General features: G+C 43.9%; 1 protein-coding gene across 13 annotated transcripts in view; it reads right to left on the minus strand.

Annotated features, from left to right (window-relative positions):
- The window catches only part of dst (dystonin), a 413,393-nt gene that overhangs the window by 46,830 nt on the left and 339,956 nt on the right, over positions 1–26,607 (minus strand). For 11 of the 13 annotated variants that reach the window (XM_039739122.1, XM_039739120.1, XM_039739118.1 and 8 more), the window contains 11 exons: positions 24,523–24,693; positions 23,106–23,272; positions 21,366–21,525; positions 20,839–21,165; positions 20,562–20,646; positions 13,281–13,522; positions 7,888–8,094; positions 7,177–7,296; positions 4,606–4,713; positions 3,822–4,040; positions 154–357 (listed from right to left, as the gene is read on the minus strand). In XM_039739122.1, coding sequence (XP_039595056.1) covers positions 154–357; positions 3,822–4,040; positions 4,606–4,713; positions 7,177–7,296; positions 7,888–8,094; positions 13,281–13,522; positions 20,562–20,646; positions 20,839–21,165; positions 21,366–21,525; positions 23,106–23,272; positions 24,523–24,693 — 2,010 coding nt within the window. The remainder of the gene's footprint in view (positions 1–153; positions 358–3,821; positions 4,041–4,605; positions 4,714–7,176; positions 7,297–7,887; positions 8,095–13,280; positions 13,523–20,561; positions 20,647–20,838; positions 21,166–21,365; positions 21,526–23,105; positions 23,273–24,522; positions 24,694–26,607) is intronic. The other 2 variants (XM_039739124.1, XM_039739123.1) reach the window with 1 other exon arrangement.

The following is a 26,607-nucleotide window of genomic DNA, read 5'->3' on the forward strand; positions in this document are numbered from 1 at the left end:
TCACTCAACAAAGCGAAAGGACAGCAGTAGACATCTGGTCGTATTTTAGTGGGTACATACAAGGTTGTTACCTCATGAGAAGAATGATGGGAAGCAAACATCACAAGCACGCCAGGTCAAGGTGGGCTCCCATAACTCACAAAATGACATTACCTGTGTGGACTTGGACATGGCTTCATCCAGAGCTGCTGCCCGCTGTTTCACATTCTCCTTGATTTGGGCATACAGCTGATCGGAGGCTGTGTACTTCTCTTGGATAGAGAGGCCTTCGGTGGGACTGAGCTGAAGCAGCTGAGGTCCAGTCTTGTTCATTTTGTCGATGTGAGGCTTGTGCTCTGCTATCAACTCCCGCATTTGCTGTAAATAACAGAATAAATAACGTTTTACAGTTCCATTTATTTGTTTTGGAGACACTTTTATCCAAACAGGGCAACAAAATTTAAAATGCTGGTGCAAGGATTATCACACAAACTAGAAAACACGTAACTCCAATCCTCAAGTCCATACATTGGCTCCCAGTTAAGTTTAGACCTGATTTCAAAATCCTCCTTCCAACATACAAAGTCTTCAATAACTGAGGCCCTGCTTACTTATGTGAGGTTATCAGTACTTAAAACCAGAGCACACATTGAGATCTCAGGATGCCATGCTGGCTTACGATTCTGATTATTAATAAAACTAAGGGGCTTCGTCCCCTGCTCGCTTTGCACGCCAACCCCCCGGCCTGCTCTACGCATCTCTGCCGCTTGCATATGTGGATTTCACTTTCACCAAACAACAAATCTTATAATTCTCATCGATAGGACTCTTCATTGGGAAGAAACACTACTTTACCCTGATTGCAACATGAATTAGACGATCTACGAGTCTCCGACTTAAAGTTCGATCTCTTTTCACTCTTCCGTTATTTCACAGTAATAATTTCTGTTTATTTGTGCTAATGCAATCTTTACTATCATTTTTTTGAGACTTTTGAATTTTTAGTACTTTCATTATCTCTAACCTGCTCTTCATGTGTATTGTGCCAACATTTTTAAACCTCTTTACGTCATTCTACTTTGTCATCTACTCTTAGTCTTTTATTTCTGGGCCCGGGTGTGGTTAAATCTCCTGGCACAAAGTCTCGTCTTGCGGAGTGTGATAGCATCTCTTTCTAAAAAAGTCACATCTTGTCCCAGGACTTTTTAATATAACAAAAGAGATAACAGGGAGGGGTCAAGCTTTTAGTTACAGGGACCCAAAGCTGTAGACTGATCTGCCTGCTAATATAAAAGAAGCCCCTTCAGTCTCAGCTTTTAAATCCAAGCAGGAGACTCACGACTAGTCGAGCATACCCTGACTAGAGCTGCTGATTAGCTGTGCATGCTGCCTCTCTGTGTGTTAGTCATTTGTACATAGATAACTCACATGTGGAAAGTCTCAGATGATTCTGCACTTATGGGGTGGATTGATGGGGGTGAGACAGAGGAGAGGAGTCAGGGGGAGAACTTTGAGAATTGTCTGTGATTTAACAACAGCAAAACCAAAGAAGTGCTTACTGACTTTCACCGCACCAAACGGCCTCCATGTCTGGTCACTATTCAAGGAGTGGATGTAAAAGTGTTGCACTCTTACAGGTCTTTTGGGGTCCACATTAATCACATGTCTCAGAAAAATATAAGAAAAAGGGCAGAGCAGGCTTTTCTTTTCTTTCTTAGGAAGCTGTGTTCCTTTAATGTGGGAAGTGACATTATTCATGTCTTCTACAACTCTGTGATGGCCAGTGTGGAGTGCTGGGTGGGCAACATCACTTCAAAAGAGGCCCACTGAATCAACAAGTTCATTAAAAGGACCAGCTTGGTTATAGGATGCACTCGGGACCCCGTGGAGTTAAGCAAAAAAGAGAATGGAAACAAAACCGAGTGCCACTATGAGCAATGCTGTTGACACACCAACACTGAGGACATTCAGTCAACAAATTATTCAGGACCCTCACGAATGCAAAAATCTGCAAATACAGTTTGGGCTCTCAATTACTGTATATTTTAAGTTTAATGAACTAAAGACAATAAGGTGCAAAAGGTGGGAAGAAATGCAAGAAAGAATGATCACTGTGCAATCAAATCACGTGGGTGAGGCTGGCTGCCAAGACAAAGATGTGTGGTGCCCCCCAGACAAGGGGCATAGTTCAGCAGTTCTTTAGTGAACTAGTTAACAAAATGCAACTTATTATAATTAATTTTGTGTGTTGTGGTTGTGGGAGGAATGACATTTCCACAGAATGAATGTTGGGACACCATCCCGTCTGTCCTCGTTTACTTTGAATGTTCGATGAAAAGGGTGCTCGATGGCACAGTTAACCTGAACAACTTTACAAAGGTAGCCTCTCTTGGGCTCACAACAATTAGGCTACTCACTTGGTTATAAGAAGAGATAGGAGACAGACCCCAACCCAAAGCACGATGGCTCCGATTCAGGAAGAGCTTCCTTATAAGAACGTTAGTTTTGGAAGGAACTCGGGAAGTGAACCAAATCTCCAAATAGAGGAGTGAAGTGACAACCCAGACTTTCCAGTCTGAGAAGATCTGTCTTATACATTGTGGAGAACCCTAAATCATATTAGAGTGGGTGTGCCAAGATGGAAGACCAACTTGCAGATATGGGGTCTCCTGCCAGCTGAGTGTGGTGCTGTCCAATATCCTCATCACTTGCTAGACACTTGTTAGACCATACTTTACTTACACAGTGGAAGACATCCAAGTGGCCAACAACAAAGCCATCTTAGCTGCAAGTTTTTGTTAAGTCTTATGTCTGACTGGACACGGAAAGAAGAAGAGGAGGACAACGAAGAACAACAGGGACTACCAGCAGTTCTTTTTTCCACTTCAGCCTCTCAGCAAAAACAAGAACTATAAATTTCTTGGCCACCTAAAGATCCTGCTCTTGTCATTTATTTTTGAACGCTTTCCTTCATCTTAACTACAAACAGTGTCATGACGTCACTTGTCAGGATGCCAGCAGAAAAACCTGGCAACGCTGGCGCACACAACATGGGAAACCTGCATGTGAACTATCAGCTATCAGAGACGCCATGTGGGGACTGGCATCCGAGCCGGAGCTGTTCTGGGATCATTACCCAGCTAGAATGCCAGAGGCATGGAAGGTCAGGGGAAGACAATTTGGTCAGGGCATTGTCTCCCTCAAAATGCTAAGTGACAGCAGCCCTGGCTTATGGTGCCATCATGGATTCCTTCAGGGCACTCTGGGAACTGTAGTTTGTTGGCTCCGTCCTGTTGAGTTCTGTGGGTGCTGCCAGGGTGGGCACGGAGGGGGACTAGTGAGCCCTACTTTTGTCAGGCACCAGCCTTACCTGGAAGTACTCCCGAGCCACAGTTCTTACAGAAAAGGGAAAGAAGGCCTCAACTCAGAGAGCCACAGTCGGGGGGGAGGAAGCCAAAGCTTGCTAAGGGGAGCAAACAAGAGATGACAGAGAATTGCGGAAAATAAGAGTTGTGGTTGTGGTGTGGGAAACGCTTACCTGTACGAATTTTACACAGGAAAGTCTTTGTTCATACAAGAACGTGTGTGCAAGTCTTTGTGTCAGGAGTTTTGGGAGCAACAGCACCCCCTACAGGTCCCACAGCATTAGTTAAAAGATTTGACTGAATAAATAAATATATCAATAGCAGCACATCATGGTGGCGTGATGACGTCCACAGCATAACCATAAAATAAATACAGTATAAGAAAATCCAAATAATAATAAGTAAAATGAGTCGGAAATAAAAGGGAAGGTCAGCATTGTAATATTCCGGAGAAAATCATCACACAAGAACTCTCACCCTCAGTTCTTCTTGCTGTTGCTTCAGAGTTTCATACTCAATGGCAGGGGCTGGCAGCTGAGAAATGACGCTGATGATATCCTGTAGCCAGGGCCACAGCTCGTCATAGGTCTCCCAGAACTGGCTGGCCAGTGAGTGGGCACGTTCTAACTGGAGACACCTCTCCGAATTGATATGGCTGACCACATCGTACTTCTCCAGGAGCTGTCGGATTTTCTCCTACAGAAGAGAGCACAAAGAGTTAACCCATCTCCGCCTTGGCCGTGGTAAACGTTACAATGCAATATTTGTCTTTATGCTCTCTCATAATTCTACATCTCATGACTTTAATTAAATCAATAATAGGAAAACAGAACCCGGGGACAGAGTCAAGCTATTATTAGACCAAATGCCAAGAGCAGCTGGCTTACGACATTGCAACACTCTCCAAGTATGTGGAAGCCACTTGACAATGGCGCGAGCTCGTTTGTCGGCAACGCAAACACAGAATTTCCATTGCTGGCTCATCTGTGTTATTACAGCTGCTCTCCGCTGGTGAGAAGAAAAGGAACCATGCCCATTCTAGTGAGCCATAGCAGATGACAGCATTTCGGCGAAAAGGAATGCGTCGAGCTTTAGATGTGGTTGCCAGCTCCTCAACAGCTGTCCCGTGCAGTACATGACCGTGCCTGACACAACTGGCCATAATGGAGGTCTCACTGACCGCCTAATCCTCCTTACAGACACAGAAAGCAGAGAAGACTTTTAACAGAGGGCACAGTTACGGGGCAGCTGGCATTTTTACCTTTAAAGATGCTTTCTCTTCCTCATCACTGTTGTCCAACATGGCCTCCCCTTTCTTCAGAATCTCATCAATGTTGTCCTTATGCCTCAAAATGTCCATTGAGAACGCCTGGGGGAAACAGTTAAAGCAATGGGACACACAAAAGCGGTACTGTATATTTTTATTATTTTGCTTACCCCATGTAGTTTGTATGGATGCCTGGTTTTCATGTTTTCATAAAGAGTGGAGATTACAGTTTCCATCTATGGAGACCCAATGTTGGACAAAACATGTCCATGTTGCATAATCTACGTGTTTGTAAGGGCCCAAGAGGACAGACGAGCTCACCGGCTGCACAAGGAAATGACGTCATGCCAGCTGGAATAAGGTAATTGATGGACCAGCAGAAGCAGGTGCAGGTATTGGTGGTCCTCGTCCCAGTTTGGACACCCGCAGAGGTGCTTAGTTGTTGGAAGTGCAACCTTGTTGGGGTCCCTGGGTGCCAGTAGAGGGCACTTTCTGGGGAGGACTGCCCTGATTTCCATGTGACCCAGGAGTGCTTCCAAAAGGACTCATTAGGGCACAGGACGCATTCCCGGGTCCGGCTTGAAAAGGAGCCCACCACCCTCACATTGGACAGTCAGAGTCAACAGGCAGCGGGCAACATTCTTGAAAGGAGGAAGAATTGTGACAGTTATTGTATTTATTTAGTGATCTTTGCACAGGTGATTATTGTGAGGGTGTTTTGTTTAAATAAATTTCTTTTATTTAAACCAAGAATGGGTCGTGGTAGCGCTGCTGCCTCGCAGTAAGGAGACTTGGGTTCGCTTCCCGGGTCCTCCCTGCATGGAATTTGAATGTTCTTCCCGTGTCTGCGTGCGTTTCCTCCTGGTGCTCCGGTTTCTTCCCATAGTCCAAAGACATGCAGGTTAGGTGCATTGGCGGTCCTAATTTGTCCCTAGTGTGTGCTTGGTGTGTGCCCTGTGGTGGGCTGGCGCCCTGCCTGGGGTATGTTTTCTGCCTTGCGCCCTGTGTTGGCTGGGATTGGCTCCAGCAGACCCCTGTGACCCTATAGTTAGGATATAGCGGGCTGGATAATGGATGGATGCATAAACCAAGAATTGTGTTGGGCAACACTGTGTCTGAGGTTTGGGGCTCAGTGGTGCCCCCAGGTGGTTACAGCATGAATTCATCCACTAGTAGACTCATCGTGGTCAAATTGCACACATTTTTTTGGTAAAATTTTCTTAAATAAATACATTCATGTGCCAATTTATGGCCAACCAAGTTGAGGCGATTCATACTTTTGGTCGAGAACCACAGAAAAACAGAATTCTAGAAACTGCAGAAACTGGCCACAGTGATGAATCTTGTTACTGTCATTATTATTATTGTTATCATTTTGCAGGGTCTCATATGTTTTCTGACTCCTGGAGGGACCTTTATGGTTTGCTCTGATTGGTGCTGCTGACCATGTTGCTAACTTTTACATAATTCGGCCCACACCCTTTTCCTTGTACTGGTATTTTCCAAATTTTATGGTCCCGCGACCTAGTTTTGCCTTTTTAAATTCATTGAGAACCCCCTTTGGTAAAACAAGCTCGATCAGATCTCCCCACTGGTGAAATAAGCTCATTTAGAAATAGGGAAACATATTACTTAGTGCTGCCGATCGCTTAGGCGATGTCCCACTTGCTAACCCACAACCATAACCCCTCGACCAACCAGTGGCAACCAGGGTCACGACTCAGTGGTTGAGAAACACTGGCTTAGGCAACTCACTCATGAAACAACGACGGCAACCTATGACCCACCAGTTGAGAAGCACTGGCTTAGGCAACCCACTCTTGAACCAACAAAGGTAACCCGCAACCCACCAGTGGCAACCAGGGTCGTGACCCAGTGGTTGAGAAGCACGATGCCAGGCCACTGGAAACACCTCTGGGTCAGGCAGATCATAAATCCCTGCAGCATCCCCCTGGCAACACCCACAGAACCCAACAGGGCTTCCTTGGGGGACTACAGCTCCCAACATGCTCTGGGGGTTCATGTACAGGTAAAGCAGCGCTGGGATGCTGCCATCTCGTGTCTCAGGGAAACAAACAGTTCACATAAGTTGCCTCCCTTTGGCCTTCCAGTATACTGACTTCTCAGCCAGGAAAGGATCTACAATAGCACCCCCTGTGGGTTGCCAATATATCTGCTGCGGTGTTGGTACTCTCTGCCAATTTCCTCTTCTATTTATTGGGTCAGCTTAGCTGTCAACTAAAACAAATGAACTTGATGGGCTGAATGGTTAACTCTCGCTTGTCAAATTTCTTATGTTCTTATACTGTATAAGTGCTGGTTACGGCAGGAATGCCCTGCCTCTCTTCTTCTTCTTCATCATTTACTGGCTTGGCCTCCAGGCCAGGAAGGAGACCTTAAAACCATCCCATAATGCCACTGCATGCTTGCCATCTATTCTACTCCATTCTTCATAAAAACATGAGATTCAAAATTTGTCTTGGTCGTCACAACAAACCACATGGGCTAAGTAAAATATCAGTCAGAATATAAGGCATGTTTTCTGAATCATAGGGAATTTCTTACCTTCTGTGCCTGGAGCTGGGAGGTGGTCTGGTCTTGCTCTAGTCGGATGTCACCCTGAGACAGCAGCTTTGTCTCCATATCTGACAGCCAGGCAAACTCCACGTCAGCTGCCTGCTCAAACTGAATCACAGGGCAATGGTGCAAATTAGAGGCAGTTTGGTTCACATTTGTTCTAAATAGAAAGTACTTGCCGCCATAGTAGAACATTAAAATCATGTGACTTTTTTTAGAATGACGCCAATCAGGTACCAGCTATGACGTGGGATTTTTACGCAGCCAAGAGCGTGCTAGCCGACCAAAGCCCAGAAGGTGTAAATAGAGACAAGCATCTCTCAAATCATACAGACAGTAAATGTGCATTTCCGCGTCAGAAATTCCATGCAAACACCCTAAGAACATGGAGCCGTGAGTCGGATAATTTGAAGAAAATGAAGCTGCTTGATTTTGATGAGGTGAGTCGCAGACTGGTTGAAGTGTCTGGTGGTCACGAGAACACGCCACCGACTCCCTAAGATTACGTAAGTAAAGGCTCGAATCTCTGTGTATGACCTGGAGAACACTGTATGCTGTAATATGGCGTATGTGTGGTGTGCCAATCAAGCCACTTGACGTGCCTAATTGGCTATAAATGACATTCCACTTTCATCTGCAAAGCAGTAACGTTGAATGAATTTTTAATCATTTTTAATAAGAAATCAAGCAGTGTGTTACCTGCTGAGACCGAAGGATGGTGGCATCGATTTCTTCAACATGGTGCACCAGAGCATCGCTCACAAGCTTGTATCGCTCGTTGTCCTCTGAAACCAACTTGTCCAGACCTTCCCGGGCCCTCCATGGTACGAGTTCCAGCAGGCTGCTGCTCACTTCATTCAGGCTGCTCACTAATGCTTTGTGATCCTTCACATCCTTCAAAAGGTCCTGTGTAAAAGATAAAATAAATATTTACGAATCTCCACCAGGATTGCCTGTTTGTCATTTTTATGGAGGGATTTTCTTAGCCAAAAGAGTGGAAAGGGTGACCTCAGAATTGCAATCTCTGCTATTTTTTTTGCAGATGATGTGGTCCTGTTGGCTTCATCAGATGGTGACCTCAGTTGGGACACTGGTGCACTTTTCAGCCAAGTGGGGACTGGCACATCACAAAAGTGAGGTCATGGTTTTCAGTCTGGAAAAGGGTGGATAGGAGGTCTTGTTCACGGATGAGGGAAGAATGGAGTAAGAGATCGATACAGACTGGAAAGGCCTCCAAAGTGATGCACGTGTTGTACTGGTCAGTCATGGCGAAGAGAAAGATGAGTCGAAAGGCAAAGCTCTCAAATTACGGGTTGACCTACGGCGACGAGGTTTGAGTAGTGACCAAAAGAGTTAGATCTTGAATGTACATTGGGTTGTGGAAATGGCCTTCCTTGTAGGGTGTCTGGGCTCAATATTGCAGACAGGGTGAAGAGCGTGGACATTCCGGAGGGACACAAACTTGAGCCACTACTCCACATTGGAAGGGATCAAATCAGGTGGTTCGGCCATCTAATTAGGATAAATCATCTAGGAGGAGACTTTGGGGCAGACCTTAAATTTACTGGACAGATTATATCTCCTGACTGGCCTGGGTGCACCTTGGCATCCTGCACCCCAACTGGAGAAGCTGAAGGAGGTGGAGGGGATTTGGACAATAGGAGTCATGACATCTCAAACCTGTTCAATCCAGTTTATGGTTAGGGTGGTACCGGAGCACAAGGTAGGAAACAGGACTTTCATGCATGGTCCACTCACACTGGGGAGTTTTTGAGGGGCCAATTAATCCAACACTTCATATCCTCAAGTTTTGGGAGAAATTCTGGAATAGACACGGGATAAAGGGAGGAAATCTGGGAGAAAATCTGGAATGGACACAGGAAGAAAATGCAAACTCAACAAGAGAAGAGTCAGGGGCTTGAGATGGATTCAGGGGGCCTCAGCAATACCACCCGCCAGCAGATTTATAGGCGCCTTTCCAGGCACACCGTACAAGGACACCTTACAGAAGATATTAATAACAACAGTCACAATATAAACTTAATAAAATTTGACAGCACAATGAAACCAGAATAAATACAATAATAAAATTTAATTTACCAAGTAAAATTTATATTAAACAGAATAAGCCAGCTTCAAAAGATTTTAAGGCGAGATTTGAAAGTAGGAAGAGAATCGATATTACGAATGTCTTGTGTTAGAGAGTTCCAGAAGCGAGTGGCCGCTCGACTGAAACATCAAAACCCCCATGGCAGACAAGCGAGCAGGAGATATAAGAAGATTAATAGAGGAAGGAACGGAGATATAAGGAAGATCAGAAAATTAAGGTGGTGTCTTGTAAAAATAATACGCAGAACCTTAAAATCAATGTGATATTTTACCAGGGAGCCAGTGAGGCTGCAGAAGGACTGGAGTAACGTCTTCAATGGAAGGGGTTCTGGTAAACGCTACGAGTAACAGCAGCATTCTGACCCAAAAGAAGATTGGAAAGGAAGACCAGAAAGGGTAGAATTACAATAATCAATACGAGAGCATGAACAAGGAATAGAGAAAGAGACGGGTGAAAATGGCTGATATCATGTAGACGGAAATATGTCGACCGAGTGACATTACTAATAAGTGCCTCAAGTTTTAAGGAGGAAGAGGACTGAAGCACACGCCGATGACTGATGACAGCGCGATGCCACATCCACCACGCAGATTGGCATCCAAGTGCAGCTGTGTTGCGGGTGGCTCCCCAGCACCACAAGTTTTTTAACACTATAAGTCCTATTTTGATTTTTTTTGTAAATTGCTTTATAGAAAATGTTTTAAATAATATTTATATACCTTAATAAAATTATGTTTAAAAATAATAGATAGTGGATATCCTCTGAGAATCCCTATTATTTATAAATTATTATAAGAAATTGTATAAGGAGAGAAAAATTATGAATATAAAGGTTGTTTGTGTAGCACTATAGGCAAAGAATATTTGTTTAACTAGGGGGCTTCGCCTCCTGCTCGCTTCGCTTGCTAACCTCTGTGTTTGGTTTTCCAGATACACACTTTTAAGAATTTTTTTTTCTTTGAATTGTTTCTATTTCATTAGTTTCACTTTTATTTCAGAACTTCCGTAAAAATAATATTTGGAATCTTTTGAGTCCTAATAAGCTGAATCTTTATAATGAGGTCAGTGAGACGTGTTTAATGACTTTGTACCGTAATTCAGGACAGGTTTCTCTGTTTGGAATTTCAGCACAGACAAAACGATCTTCATCATCAACAGTTAATCACTTTTTTTGCAAAGTAACCAATAAATGCATGTGAGGTAAACTCCATTTCTGAAATTCTCTTGACTTAAACTTCAAATCCTTACAATATTTACATACTTCTGACATATCACCTACAGTATGTCCGTATATTCGATCTCGATTCACCTTTTCGTTATTTCTCCGAGTAATAATTTCTCTTTCTTTGCGCTAATGCGATGTTTACTTTCTTTTTTTTTTGACCCTGTCGTTGTTTGCAGCTTTCATATTCTGTATTTTGTTCTGCATGTGTTTTGCGCCTTTCTGATTATTCCACTGCTTTCATAATCTCTAACCTGTTCTGTAAGTGTACAGCACCAATGTCCAGATTGGACCTGATTTTTTTTTCAATTCGTCTTGTTCCGGGCTGATAATTATTTTCCTTATTTTCTGAATTTCCATCCATCCATCCATTTCCTAACCCGCTGAATCCAAATACAGGGTCACGGGGGTCTGCTGGAGCCAATCCCAGCCAACACAGGTCACAAGGCAGGAACCAATCCAGGGCAGGGTGCCAACCCACCGCAGGACACACACAAACACACCAAGCACACACTAGGGCCAATTTTTAGAATCGCCAATCCACCTAACCTGCATGTCTTTGGATTGTGGGAGGAAACCGGAGCGCCCGGAGGAAACCCACGCAGACACGGGAGAACATGCAAACTCCACGCAGGAGGACCCGGGAAGCGAACCCGGGTCTCCTAACTGCGAGGCAGCAGCGCTACCACTGCGCCACCGTGCCGCCCCTATTTTCTGAATTTGCACCTTGTTTATTCTTTTCCTATTTTCTCTCTCCAACGCTTTTGAGTGTCTTTTTTCCACGCTGCTTTCTTCTTCGCTTAGTCGTCGACGTTTCATTTATAACGTATTGTCCTTATACGCTTTACATGCGCTGAGAGCCCTGGATCTGCGTGTGCTCAAAGCCAAAACACGACCTCTTATTTGGTTGTAAGTAGGGCGTGTCTTGCAAGAATCTCATGTTCTACGTCGTCGCGAGACGCTCCATGGCCAATCTCTTTAGTCTCGCGGGTCTTTTAAGTGTCTTCCGTGATCTTAACGTGAACATCACATCTCGTCGCCAGGATTTGTTTTTATAATAAGAGAGATATTTATGTATTATTTATCTGAGTGCAATCACAGAAAACTTCCAGATATAAATATTTAAATATTAAATTGTGGGCTAGTGAGCCAAGGCCACGCTGTCTCAGTTTGTTCTCCTAATCTTGACGTTTTCCTTCTCTGCTTTTGTTTTTAGAGTTCCTAATCTTAAATTAGACCTTTTAAAAACCCGAGTTTTAAAAATTTGTAACCTTAGTGTGCAGTATAAATTTAAGGTTTCTCTAATAACCCAACAATATTATTTTGAACTATGGGAATTTTTAATTCTCTATTTTATCGATTTATGATTGCATTTAAAACCTCACTATTATTTATTTAAAAATCTTTTTTTATCTGTCTTAATTTTACACATTCTCAAAGTTTATTTATGGAGGCAAATTTTGTACATGTTTTAAAGGATAATTTTTATAAATGTATTTTAACTCTTTGAGGGTTGAATATTTTTTCCAAAAAACTCAGTTTTCTGAAAACCACACAAAGCAATGGTTTCACGCATAAGTCAATATAAAGCACTATGCTATGTACACGTTGCTATGTGCTGTGGCTGCTGTTGGCACATGTTCGGCATCTCTGGTGGCAGTGACTGCGTGGGGGCACCTTGATGGTCAGCAGGAATGCATGTTGGGCCAGCTGCCTGGCTGTCTTCGCACAGCAGGTGGGTGGCGGGTGCAGTGTGACGCAATATGGTTTGTACCTCTTCTTATCGTAAGTGATGGTACTCCCAGGCATACACTGCTGTAGGTGCATCAGCTACACAAAAGTGTTCAGCACCACGATCAGCTGGGGACCAATCAGATGATGTTGGTACCTCACTTTTGCTTCTGATATCCATCTCCAGATCACTTGCTTCAAACTCGGAGCCCGACGAGTCAGAGTCCTATTCAACGAAATTACGTTAAACGTCCATGGAGTATTTTGTTTTGCACATTCACTTTAGTCTCTCGCCAGATATCGGTGCCATTTAAGAGGGTGTTTGCTCTTCGCTACTCACGCATGCATAGGGAATCAACAAAGCGATGTAACTTTCCTTCTAGCAACAAGAGTCGAACTAAAACATAAGGGTAAGTTTTGTTGAAGTTTACAGCTGATTACCATCCTCTACTCCTGAATTTTGACAAAAGTCGACATCAGCCCTGAAAGAGTTAAGAGGTTTTTTAGCAACATTATGATGACATTTTAGAGGTTTTTAAAGGCCCCGTATACTATCAATAAGTGTTGAGGCAGGGAGATTAGGCAGGATACTGTCTTCACAGGTAGTGTGCCCTTGCAGTGTTCGCCCTCTAGTGGGCGATCATCTCTACAAACCCTAACCTACCCCTAACCCTGAATGTTGGAGGACCTGCTGGCGTCGCTGGATGCACATTAACGTCACACTCAGGATGAAGCCATTGCAGTTTAAGGGCTTTGCTCAACGGCTCAACAGATTGAAACTGGCAACCTTCCACTTGCCGATGCAGATCCCCAGCCACAAAGCCCCCACTAATGACTCCTAAGCTCTTAACCATCGATAGTCGATAGTCAACAGTATATCACATTTGTCCAAAACAGATTTAGTTCCTACCAGAAGAACCTCTGTTTTATCACTATTTAATTTAGGAAAATTAGCAGACAGCCATGATTTAACTTCCTATTGATTACCCACTGATATAAGTTAACATGCAAAATCAACAAAACGCGTACTTTTTGCCTCTCCTGGACCTGGCTGAGCTGTTCTCCAACAGGGACCTGAGCCTCAAAGGTAACGACCTCGGCTTCGACACCACCCAGCCACTGGCACAACTCCTCGTGCGTCTGGAACAGCCTTGTGGAAAGCGTCAAGGCCTGGTTCAGCAGTTTCGAAACGTTTCCACTCATCGTATTGATCTCGGCATATCTGGCTTTGATTCCATCAAGTTTTTCTTGGATGATAAGAACTTCGTCGCCTGAAAAACACAACAAGAAAGGTTTCATTCACTTTGGTCATTTCTGCCAGAGGGGTTCACGTGGTGCAGTGATGCAGGAATCGTCGGGTAGAGGGGTCCTTTCATCCGATTGGCTGGCCCAGCGCTGTCTCAGCTGTGGAATGGCCAATAGTGGGAGACAGTTTGAGGGCCAAGGTCTCCAGGACTCTAAACAAATATTATGGGATATCATCTACTGTTAAATTCTACTCTGTACTTGTAATATTTCTATTGCACTATTGTATTGTATTGAGGATGACTTGTGTCCTGTTCTCTGTATTGTATTGACCCCCTTTTTTTGTGATACCCACTGCACGCCCAACCTACCTGGAAAGGGGTCTCTCTTTGAACTGCCTTACCCAAGATTTCTTCCATTTTTTTCCTGCTAGGGTTTTTTTTTTTATTGGGAGTTCTTGCTTGCCTTCTTAGAGAGTCAATGCCGAGGGGCTGTCAGAAGGCAGGGCCTGTTAAAGCCCATTGCGGCACTTCTTGTGTGATTTTGGGCTATACAAAAATAAATTGTATTGTATTGTATACACACTATGAAGAACCAACGGGTGTCCTTGCCAGGATGGGTCCTGCTCCCTTACCTGGCCAGGAAGCCATAGCAAATGAAGGACAGATGGGCAGTGGTGGCAGTCCCCTGCCGTGCCAGGATATGGGTGCAGGAAGATGCTGCAGCAGCAGCTACACTGCAGTTGGCATCCCAGGAACAGCAGGACACATTGTGTACTGGGAACATCAGCACAGAGGATGGCTGCCTGCTATAGGCAGAGCGTCTCCAGATGGGGTACTGCCACCGTACACTGGAGAGCCCCAAAATGCAAACTGTAAGTGGGCTTCCCTGTGCCATTTATTGAGAAGCTTCTGTCTGGACACCCTGATCTGTGGTATTGCAGTAGTGCATATCCTTCTGGAAGCTTCTCTCATCTCCAAACAGGTTCTCTGGAGCAATTCCAGAATGAGCATCATGTTCTTGGTCACTTCTTTTATTTAAACCCTTTGGTAACACTTTATTTTAGAAACTGCAAAAAAAAACACCTATTATACTGTTATGTAACGAGATATAGATAAAGACATTTTACTGATAATAACACCTACAAAGCAACAGTAAAGTGTTAATTCATCTGTGCAAAATAACGTCACTTTGGAATGGCTTAAGTGAGACATATTTCTCTGGATATTCCATACTTAAGTAACAGACCTGTAAATCCTGTCACGCATACAACACACGAGGGTCTCCTGACGGGCTCAGGTAACGCCAACATAAACACCACCGGGCAGGAGGGGGCACTGATGCTAACCATATCTCTAGTTTCCTCTAGATAGATAGATAGATGTGAAAGACACTATATGATAGTTAGATAGATAGAAAGATAGATAGATAGATAGATAGATAGATAGATAGATAGATAGATAGATAGATAGATAGATAGATAGATAGATAGATGTGAAACACATAAAATAAGATGACTTGGCCTAAGCTGACAGGGTATCATGTTTAAAGTGACACGTTCTCAAGATGTTATAGAGTAGTGACCATGAGCTGAGATAGTAGTAGTAGTGTAACAGCTAATAATGCTACCATAGCTTATGAGCAGAGAAGGGGCATCAGGCCCAGAACTCAAAGACCATCTCCTCCCCAGTTTGGTAAGAGTTAAATAGTCTAATGGCTTCTGGGGACAGAAGACCTCCTGTGTCTGTCCGTATTGCAGTTCTAAACAAACTCCTCTACTTAATTACAGTGATGTACAGTCAGTGATGTTTGTTGTTCTTACAGTGTGGACAAGTTGCCAGGAGACGACGCCTGACTCCGCCCCTCTGCCAAGTACTGGAGGTGCCGCCCCTTCTGGGAGCAGGTAGATACAGCCTGGGTGATCACAGATCATAGTCGTCATTTGGACCCAGGAATGACAGAGAGGCAGTCAGTCGTTTTCTCATATAAATTAGTTGTTTTACACATGAGAACAGTATTGCATTGCAGGATACTTTTTTCTTTTCTTCATAATTAAAAGGGTAATCTGCCAGGTCTCAGCCATCCTTCTTTCACAATCTTTCATTTTCATTTTCACAGGCTCTCAATACGCCACGCTGCACAGAGATAAATAGCCGCTTCAGTGATGCTGTATAAACGCCAGAAGAAGCCGTTCGTTCTTAAGGTATTTTTACCTCTAAGAGTCCACGAGTGACAGAGGTATTCTTGCATGGCCCGAACTAAAGCATTGCCAGCCTTTCTGCCACAACCGCTCAGTTTGATCGGCTGACCAACTCTTTGCTTTTTCCAAATGTCCTCTATTTAATTCTTAAATTGGGGGGCTTTGGGTTATGTAGGAAGAGTGTAGTGTGACCAAAATCCCATTAAATGAAAGTCTGCAATGTGCACTTTAAATACGTCTCAAAGGTTTGATTTATAATTTAAACTTAGGGGTACATCAAGTAAAACAAGGTGTCTTTGTGCCCAACATTACAGAGGGCACTGTAATCAAACACGACAAAAGTGAAGGGGTCTGACTATCTTCTGGACCCACTGTATCTATAAAGCAACATCTCTGTCGACCCGTCTCCTCGCGTGACTTTGTGTCTCACTATAGACAGGCCTGGGCCTAATAAAATTCAAGGCCACAGTCGTCCGCTGTTATTATAAACCAGCAACTACAGCGCTCACCTCAAAGCCATAATGGATTTTTTCCATCATAACTGTCTGCCAGCGCCCTGCGCAGCGCCACCCATGTGTTACGTCACATCCCAGTGACCACCCGCTGCTCTGTGTTTAAACAGGCCCACGTGATTTGAGGGGTGATACTGAAGGGAGGACGTGGTTGTTGCGCCCCGATGATGAATGCCCTCTATGCCGGACCTTATAATCAGACACCACCACCAAAGCACTTTGAACAAACTTCAAGCAGCTTGGGGCTTTGGTGCTGCAGACAGTTAACCCTTAGTGAAGTCTTTAATTTACCCCGGGTTTCCACACACAACACCCACCCAATTTTTTTTCTCTCAGCCATACAATGCATTGCAGTTGTTTCCGACTCTGGGAAATAAAATATCAAAGAAAAATACAAACATTGTAAAATAAATATATACATATATGTTAAGGAAGCTCTATCAGCCTCAAAATTTGAATCAAGGCTGAAGATTTGGTATTTTAATATAGCATATGGCAGTTCAAGTTGCCTTTCTTCTTATTCTTCTATCCTGCATTTCCACTCATTGTACTACGGGTGGTCTTCAGGTTACAAGTAAGTTTCATAAACTGATTTTGGAGCATCGGTCGGACCTTACACTTAACATGTCCATTAATGGAAATATCGGCAAAAATGCAAAAGGCGTTACTCTTTACTAGCTGTGCTATGTGGCTAAGATGCATTTGAAGGGCACCACCTGTTAGAATGCATTTTGTAATTCATTTTCCTTAATAAAAATCTTAAAATTTATATAGCACTTTTCTCACTTTTTAAAGTGCTTCAGGGATTAGGGAGCCCCTTCAACCACCACTAATGTGTGGCATCCACCTTGAAGATGTGGCGGCAGCCATTTTTGTGCCAGTATGCTTACCACACTAGGAGTTTGTTGGTGAAGTGGTGAGAGAGAGAGAGAGAAAGCCAATTAGAGACAGGGGATGATATAGGGGGCCAGAATGACTAGGCAATGAAGGACAATTTAGCCAGGACATCGGGATACCCCCTACTCTTTATGAAAGATGCCCACAGATCTTTAATAACCACAGATAGTCAGGACCTCAGTTTTACATCTCATCTGAAGAATGGTGCCATTTTTACAGCACAGTGTCTCCCACATTACACTGGTGGCATTGGGACTTACATTCACACTACAGGGTAAGCACCCCCTGCTGGCCTCACCAACACCTCTTCTAACAGCAACCCAAGCTTTTTCCAAGATGGTCTCTCTTCCAGGTATTGCTTAGCTTCAGGTGCATGTCAATGTTTTCAAGGCACCATCTGTTGAAATGCAATTTGTAACAAGTCCACCTTAATAAAAGAACATATATCCTACAGAAGCATACATCACCACAGGTCTATGCCAGCAGTTTAGGCACAGAAGTGACGTTGCTGCACATCTGGACCAGCAGTTTGGTGGTAGGAGTTGGCACCAATCAGATCAACTAACCCTCTAAACTCACCCAACTCTAACCTTAACCGCATGTATGGACTGTGCAGTTCTGCAGTTGGATATTATTGCAGTCTTCTGGCTGCCATCTCTCTGTCTGCTGTCAGGAGTCATGGTTACCCATGGCAGCAATGTCAGAGATGAGGTCCTGACTAAGAGTAACCCAAAGAGGCACATGCGGCCCCTCATCGTCATGGAGCCCCAACATTAAGTGAACCGGTGTGTTTGAGGATTGCGCACGCTCACTACCACCGATACCAACAAGTCCTTTGTGCTCACTCTTCCTCCCTTTTTCTTCATTCCTATATTGTAGATTTTTTTTAATCTCCTTTTCTTAAGGATATCATCCAAATTCAAAAGCCCCTCACTTTGATTCGCTTCGGCTTTCTTCCAGATTTTTTTATTAGCCAGAAATCATGATGAATACACAGAGGTGTAGATGGAAGCAAGTTAGACAGACTTGCTTTTCACAATGGGCCATTAAAGACAGAGACTGCAGCTGTTTCAGGCTAAAACAAGCAATTAAGGGTGGGAAATCGAAAACAAAGGAGACCACAAAAATGAAGCCTAAAAATGGTGTTTGAGTAACGAGTGTTTCAAGGGCAAGAAGTGAATTTTCATTAAGAAACAGAGTTGGAATAAAAGCCATCAGCCACTATGGATCCCTGAGGACCAACTTTGAAGATCCTTGAATTCACCTAACATGCACATCTTTGGGGATGTGAGGGGATAAAAAGACCAACACAGACCCAAGGAGAACGTGCAGGGTCCTCATAGACAAAGAGTCAGGGTGCCCATCGCACTCAGGAAGCAACATCTTTATATCTGCCACCCCACCAAGCTGCTTCAGCAGCAGCTAGTAAGACCGCTTCAGTGCAGGTGGGTGTTGGACCATCATCATCAGCTGCAGATGGTTTAGACCTCCAGACCAAAACGTACACAAAACAAAGAAACCAAAGAACATACAGACAAGAAGTAGAATCTCAACTGCCTGCTTTTCCCTGGAGGACCGCAATAAAGAGAACAATCTCAGTATGCGATCGCTAACAAACGTCAAAGGGGGCACCGAGTTTTGAGACCACCACAATTCCCTTCAGGGTACCATTAGGTCAATGAAATTCAAGACACTAAATTACCATGCAGTTTTATGAGTCACTTCATACAATTGGCTCTAGTCAGGCTGGCAGCTGCGATGGGCTAATCATTTGAAGCCTTGTTTTGTCTTATTTTAATTTGTTTCACTTGTCAGTAGGGCTATAAATTTCTTTATTTTCCCAGTTCGACTCACTTCATATCAAACATTACAGAACCTAGCAGTGCTCCCCAACCTTTCTGGTGGTGTCATCCACTTTTTTGCACGTAGGTGTCTTTGTGACCCACCACCATTATAAACAATAGAAACGCGCGAACCACCGGCGGCAGCCTGCAACCCGCACACAGGGACAAAACCCAACAAGAGAGACCTTCCATTACAGGCATCAGGTACCTAATACAGCAGTTCAAGCACCGTGGTGAAGTGTAAGTTAGGGGTCCAGGGCTGTGTGATGGTTTTTAGTTTCGTTACAGACGAGTGTAAAGCAGCTAGGATGAGGATCAGCACCTCCAAGTCCGAGGTCGTGGTTTTCAGCCCTCAAACGGTGGACTGTCCTCTCCAGGTTGGACATGAGCTGCTGCCTCAGGTGAAGTATCTCTGGATCACGAGCGAGGGACGAAGAGAATGGAGGATTGGAATAGCGTTGTAAGGGTCAGTCGTGGGGAAGAAGAGACAGCTGGGCGGAAAGGCCAAGCACTCGATTTACGGGATGGTCGACATTCCCACCTTCACCTGTGGACACGAGCTGTGGGTTTCGCTTTTAAAAAAAATAGAATAAGCTTTCATACTGGGGAGAAGGACGTGTTTTTGTTTTTTTTTGTTTTTCCTCTGAATTTTTTGTTCTGTTAGGCTTTGTTTTAAAAAAAATAAAATAAAATAAGCATTCATGTAGGGAAAAAGATGTGTCTTTTGTGTTTTTCAGGTTCACTGTGTAGTGGGTGTGACAACGCGCTGTTCTCAGTGCTGCTCCCAACCCTTAGTTTGTTACGTTAGGTTAGCTTCTGTTTTTTTTTTTCTCTGATTTTTTTTTTGTTCTGTTACATTTAGTTTTGTTTTGTTTTTGGAAAAAAAAAATAGAACAAGCATTAATATGCAGGAAAAAAATATATTTTTTTGTTTTGTCCCCTACATTTTTTGTTCTGTTAGGTTTTGGTTTTGAAAAATAAATAATTAGAAAAAGCATATAGACATGTGTAGTGAAATACTCAAGTAACTGATTTTCTAACTGTAATAACTAAGCACCAAACCGTCGTCCTCCTGCGCCCCACAAACCAGCTCTTTAAATACAATCGCTGTCTCTAACAGAGGGGCGCCCCGACACCCTATGAGCAGCTCAGCCACGACACAGCAGATGCCCAGCACCCAGCCCTGGGTGTTGGTGAGTGAAGAGAGCAGGGGGCAGTGCCCTCTAGTTAAGAAAGAAAAAAACTGTTTACAAAAAAAAAAAAATTCCAGGTCGTCACATCAGACCCAAGAAGACCCCAAAGGGGCTTCAACTAAGTGCAGAGTAAAGGGTCTGAATACTTGAATCAAGGTGAGACTTCCATGTATTATTTTTAATAAATTTCCAATAATTGCTGACCTCCTGTTTTCTTTCGCTTTGTCATTCTGGGGTGTTTATTGTTGTTTGATGAGGGGGAAAAAAAACGAAAGTCAATGATTTTAACACGAGGCTGCGACATACGGAAAGGTGAAAGCGAGTCTGAAGAGTCTGTGCAGGTGCCACAGATGAAGAAGCTGGCAGGATTTAAACGTTTGGGCATGAGCGACGTCTTGTGTTTTGTTTTTTTTGCTCACCTGTTGTTTGTTTCAGGAGCTCCAGGCCGTTCTGAATCGCCAAGTCCACATTCTGTTTCTTTTGTATGATGTCCACGTGCAGCCCCTAAAGAGATGAGAAAGTGAGAGGACTGCAGAAAGCGTTCACGGCAGACAAAGATTCAATTTTGAAATGCAAAAAAAGGAAACAAACAAGCAAAGATGCAAAAAGATACAAATGACTTAATCCATTAAAGAAAATAATTAAAAAGTAAATAACAATGGGGGAAAAAAAAAAGAAAAAAGATAATGAGGATACCCGTTGTTCCGCATCCTGCTTCTGGAGGAGGTCGGGGTGATAATCGTGGACGGCCACGTTGCTCAGCTTTTCGTGAACTTCGCTTAACCAGTTCATGAGCGCGACTTCGTCTTCCCCAAAGTGCTGAGCGTTGGAGAAGGCCTGCTGCAGCATGGCCGCCTTCCTGCCGCTCGTCTCCTGGAGCTCGCCAAACTGACTCTGGGCTGAGTCTACTTTGCTTTGAACCGAGTCCTTGTCGTCCGGAGAGCTCAGAGTTTTTAGAGTCTGACCAACGCTAATGGCCTGGTGCAAGTTTTTGCTATGAGCCATTATGTCGTCTTCTAACGCCTACGTGAAGGGCAAATGAAGCAACAGAAAGGAACATGCAGAAGATGATGAACGAAAAACAACACAAATGCAAATAAAATCAAAGATGGGGGAGAACTTAAAAGTCAAATAAATTCATGCATCAAAAAAACCCAAAAAACTTCAACGTTAACCGACGCAGCACCTACTGACGTCAGGGTGGGGTGTTAATGTGGTGGTACCTTGTGCTGAGAGATTTGCTCTTCTAATTTCTTGGTCTGGGTGCCAATGGGCTCTGTGTTTGCGAGACGCTTTTCCATGGATGTCAACCACTCGGTCAGAGGCTCCAGGGTTTCGTGGAACTGTTGGGCCACCACGAGAATGCACTCCAGCTGCCTGTGCCTATAAGAGAGAGAGAGAGAAAGAGAAGAAGAAGAAGAAGAAGAAGAAGAAGAAGAAGAAGAAGAAGATCAAGAAGAGAACTGTGCTTTAGTACTGTTTTGTGGTTGGGAAGAAGAGACAAATTCAATGCATTTTATTACTACAAATATTTGTGATGCACCATCTGCTGGAATGACAAATGCAATGCATTTTAGTAGTACTAATATTTATATTGCGCAGGGCTGGTGCCAGGCTTGTTCGAAAAAGAAAAAAAAAAAAAGGCAGGAACGTTATTTTAAATAAAAAAATCAGAAGGTGCTTTTGATTCAACAGAACATTTCAAATCGTAACTCAAATGGACTGACATGATGGGACCCTTCAACTCACATCTTGTGGCGCAACCTTTGGAGTTTACAATTCCTCCACACACACACACACGTGATTCCTGGAGCTCTCTGTGAGACCTTTGTCACCTGTTTCCACTCGTGGGTTAGGTCTGAAGGGGGGGAGTCTTCCTTCTGCAGATGGTTTGTTTCATTTCTTTCCATAGGTGTTTGGTGGGATTCAAATCGGGGCTCCTAGAAGGCCACTTCAGAACATTCTTGGTGTTCTTACCTGTAGGTTTTGGCTCATCATCCTGTCAGAGGGTCCACGATCTGTAATTGAGATGGAGCTTCCTGACACTGGGCAGTACGTTTCGCTCCAGAATGTCTTGGTGGTCTTGAGATTTCATTGTTCCCTGCACAGACTCGAGGCCCCCTGTGCCAGATGGAGCAAAGAAACCCCAAAACCTAAGCATGTCTCACAGTAGGTCTCCTGCTCTTTGCTTTGAAAGCTTCATTTTCTCGTCTGTGGACATTGAGCTGATGTGACCTGCCAAGAAGCTCCAGTTGTGTCCCATCTGTCCACAAGACATTCTCCCAGAAGTCATTGTGGCTTGTCAGTATGTGTTTGAGCAAATTTCAGTCTGGCTTTCATTGTGGAGTCCTCCTGAGTCATCTTCCATTGAGCCTACCGTCACTCGAAAAGCGCTGGACATTGTGACTGCCAACTTCAGGTCTCTACACAAATGTTCTAATGGGGGTTTGGCTGGATCATTCTAGGACACTCAGAGACACTTGTCCCCGAAGCCACTCCAGTGTTGTCCTGGCTGTATGCTTTAGCTCATTGTCACGATGAAAGGTGAATCGTTGCCCCAGTCTGAAGTGGTTTGCACGGATGGACCTCGACCTCAACTTGGATCTCTTTGGAAGTTGTCCTCGGCTTTTGGTCCACCATTCCCACTGTCCTTCTGTCCATTCTTTGGAGGTTGGCTACAGTCCTGTTGACATTCAACTTCTTCATAACATTTGTAATTGTTGTCAAGGGAACATCAAGCTGCTGGGAGATGGTCGTCTTCTAGCTTTTGCCTTCTAGAATTTTCTTTCTGATCTCCTCAGACAAATCTCTCCTTTTGCTTTCTCTGCTCCATGTCCAGGGTAGGACACACGCGATGACATCATACAACAGAGTGACGACTTGTCTCCATTTAAGTTGTCTGATTGCATGACTGGAGACACGTGTATGATACGAATTTAAGAGAACAGCAAGTCTGAACGTACCTCGTTTCTGCTTTCCCGAGCAGGGATTCCCATCGTTGACCGAGGGTCACCAACTCCTTGAGTGTCTTCTCCTTATCCGGTGACTCCACAGAGGCAGATATTTTCTCTCCTTCTCTTTTGATTATGTCCACAGTCGGTTTACGGTCTTCCAGTAGCCGCTGAAGGAGCTGATAATGAAAAAGAAAGAGTCACTCTGGTGCATTTATATTTTTTTTCACCTGATTGAATTCTGTTTTATATGACGCTTATCCAGGAAACTTACAACAAATGAACAGACGGCTCGTTCTGGGACCTGTGGACACAAGCAGTGGGGAAAATTAATTTTGGGGGAAGGCCACTTAGGTGGTCTAAATTCCAATGCAAAGCATTCAGACACTCTGTGATTTTTCGTTATCAAGTGTGGGCCTTGACTAGCCGGGAGATGCCCAGAGGGCATGACCGGCGGAGACGGCACATTCAGAGCATTACCTCCCCCAGAATGGTAGAGGGCAGCCCCCCTCGCTTGCAGAGGGTGGTCACAGGTTTGAAGCATGTAAGCTCAACCTTGCTGGAGCTGGTGGAGACCACCAGGGGGCACCTGGACAATTGCTGAGCCCTTTGATGCAGCACCTCCGCCACACCCAGAAGTGCTGGTCATTGTGCACCTGGAGCACTCCCAGGTGCCCTATAAAAGGTGCCAGCTGCCACTACTCCAGAAGCCAGAGTCAGAAGGGGTGGACAAAGTTTGCCAGGAGGAGTGGAGGTCGAAGGACTAAGAGAGAGAGAGAAAGAGAAGAAGAAGAAGAAGAATTGAACTGTGCTTTAGTACTGTTTTGTGATATGTTGTGGTTGGGAAGACAAGACAAATTCAATGCATTTTAGTACTACCAATGCTTGTGATGCACCATCTGTTGGAATGACAAATGAAATACATTTTATTACTACAAATATTTGTGATGCACCATCTGCTAGAATGACAAATGCAATGCATTTTAGTAGAACAAATATTTGTGTTGTGCAGGGCTGGTGCCAGCATTAAGGCGAATTAGGCATTCACCTAGGGTGCAAATCATAAAAGTGTGTGTGGTTTTGGGGGATCCCAGCCGCATGGGTTAGCTACCAAACTGTCGGTTGGAGCACCGGCACTGGTGATGCACCATCTGTTGGAATAATAAATGCAATGCATATTACTACCACAAATGATCAAACCCAGGGGTGCAAAGCTTGTAAAGACTCACCCAAGAGGACTTGAAGCTGTAATGGTGATCGAAGGGGTTCCTTCAAAGTCCTGAAGAGTGTATATAGGGTTCGCCTTCATATGGAGGGCGATAGCATAATTCATTTTTTGCACCAGGGTCCCATCAGATTCTAGTTACACCACTGGTTCAAATAACCGTGAGTGCAGAACCACATCACATCAACATTTTACAGCACTTACTTTCTGTTCCTGAATCTGCGCCTTCACCACTTTGAACTCAGCAGAAGGTGGCTTTTGGTTGGCGACCAGTTCTTCAGTGTCTGTCAGCCAACTGAGGAGTGACTCCAAGGCATCCTGGAATCGGCCACAGTGCAGCAGGGCTTCATGCAGGAGGGCGGCTCGTTCTGCGACCTGTGGACACAAAGCAGTGGGGAAAGTTAATTTCAGGTGAAGGCTGCTGAGGTGGTCTAAATTCCAATGCAAATCATTCAGGAACTCCAGGATTTCTCATCATCAATAGAATGAGGCTGTACAGAACGGTACAATACACTTCCTTACATTGTGTAAATTTGATTAGCAGATGCTTTTATATTTTGTTCGTTCATTTCGCCTTATACAATAGCTTGTATTAGGAATTTGTTTGTTTTCGCATACCCCTTGGGAGCAGAGCGTAGGGTCAGCCATTGCACAGCACCCCTGGAGAAATTGCAGGTTAAGGGCTTTGCTCAGGGGCCCAGCAGAGTAGGATCTCTTTTGGCAGTAATGAGAATTTGAACTGGTAACCTTCTGAATACCAGCGCAGATCCTCAGCCTCAGAGCTACCACTCTGCCCAAAGTGACTTACAAAAGGGGTCAACATAATCGAGTTAACGTCAGTCTGGGGGGCTGTAAAGAAACAAGTGTGACAGGTTTATGAAATGGATCACCACAAGTGAAGGGCTCAGAACAAAATGCCAGCGAGTTACACTTCCAAGGTGACAAAAAATCCTAACCGCTACTACAGCGCCACACCCCTTTCAGTGTTTGTCCTGTTTTATCGCATTACAATCTGGAATTAAAATGGCCTTTCATTTGGGTTTTCTGTAATTGACTTAACAATGCAGTCCAAATTGCTGAAGTGGAACAAATAAAAACACTGAACAGTTGGGAGTGCATATGTCCTTTGCTATGAACCCTCTAAATAAGATCTGGGCCAACCAATGAACTTCAGAAGTCACATATAGAGTTGGTAAGGGTCCAATCAAAATGTCACATGATGTGTTACATGATTTCCCGTTCTGAAAGGCCACAAAGTGAAATGACAAATGAAATGCATTTTATTGCTAAAAATGTTTGTGATTTGAAATCCTTTGGAATTGCAAATTCAATGCATTTTAGTACTATAAATGTTTGTGATGTGCCATTTGTTGGAATGACAAATGCAATGAATTTTAGTACTACAAATATTTGTGATGTGCAGGGATGGTGCCACCATTATGGCAAATTAGGCATTCGCCTAAGACGCAAATCATAAGAGGGGGAAAAAACAGCCGCATGGGTTAGCTACAAAATAGTAGGTTGGGACACCAGCACTGGTGACATGCCGCCTGTTAGAATGACATTATTACTACAAATGTTTTTGATGTACCATCTGTTTGAATGACAAATGCAATGCATTTCAGTACTACAAATATTTGTGATGCGCAGGACCGGTGCCACCATTAAGGTAAATTAGACATTTGTCTAGGGTGCAAATCATTATGGGGGAAAAAAACCTAGCCGCATGGGTTAGCTACCGAACAGAAGGTTGGAGCACCGGCACTGGTGATGTGCCACCTGTTGGAATGACAAATGCAATGTATATTATTACTACTAATGTTTGTGATGCACCATCTGTTGGAATGAAAAATGCATCGCATTTTATCACTACAAATGTTTTCAATGCAAAATCTGTTGGAATGATAAATGAAATGCATTTTATTACTACGAAACGTTTGCAATGCACCATCTGCTGGAATGATAAATGAAACGCATTTTATTACTACAACTAAGATGGTGGACTGCAAATGTTCACACCAAGGTCTATGTTGATTATTTAGATTTTAACCCATCTTAGAAGGGTCGCACAGCTTATTAATCACAATCTTAGATGCCGTTTCTGGGGTTTTTGCCCATGCCCATACACCTATTGCATGTTCTCACACTACTTGCTGTCCTTGTGTAGTGTCTGTTCAAGTTTAATCAACTTCTAAGCTTTGACGTTAGAAAGTTGATTTTCCACACTTCCCTCAGACAACCTAGGAGGGGACCATAACAGTAGTTCAAGCCCATCAAGCCCACCCTCTC

The sequence above is a fragment of the Polypterus senegalus genome, chromosome 16 (genome assembly GCF_016835505.1).
Source record: "Polypterus senegalus isolate Bchr_013 chromosome 16, ASM1683550v1, whole genome shotgun sequence".
Lineage (NCBI taxonomy): Eukaryota > Metazoa > Chordata > Cladistia > Polypteriformes > Polypteridae > Polypterus > Polypterus senegalus.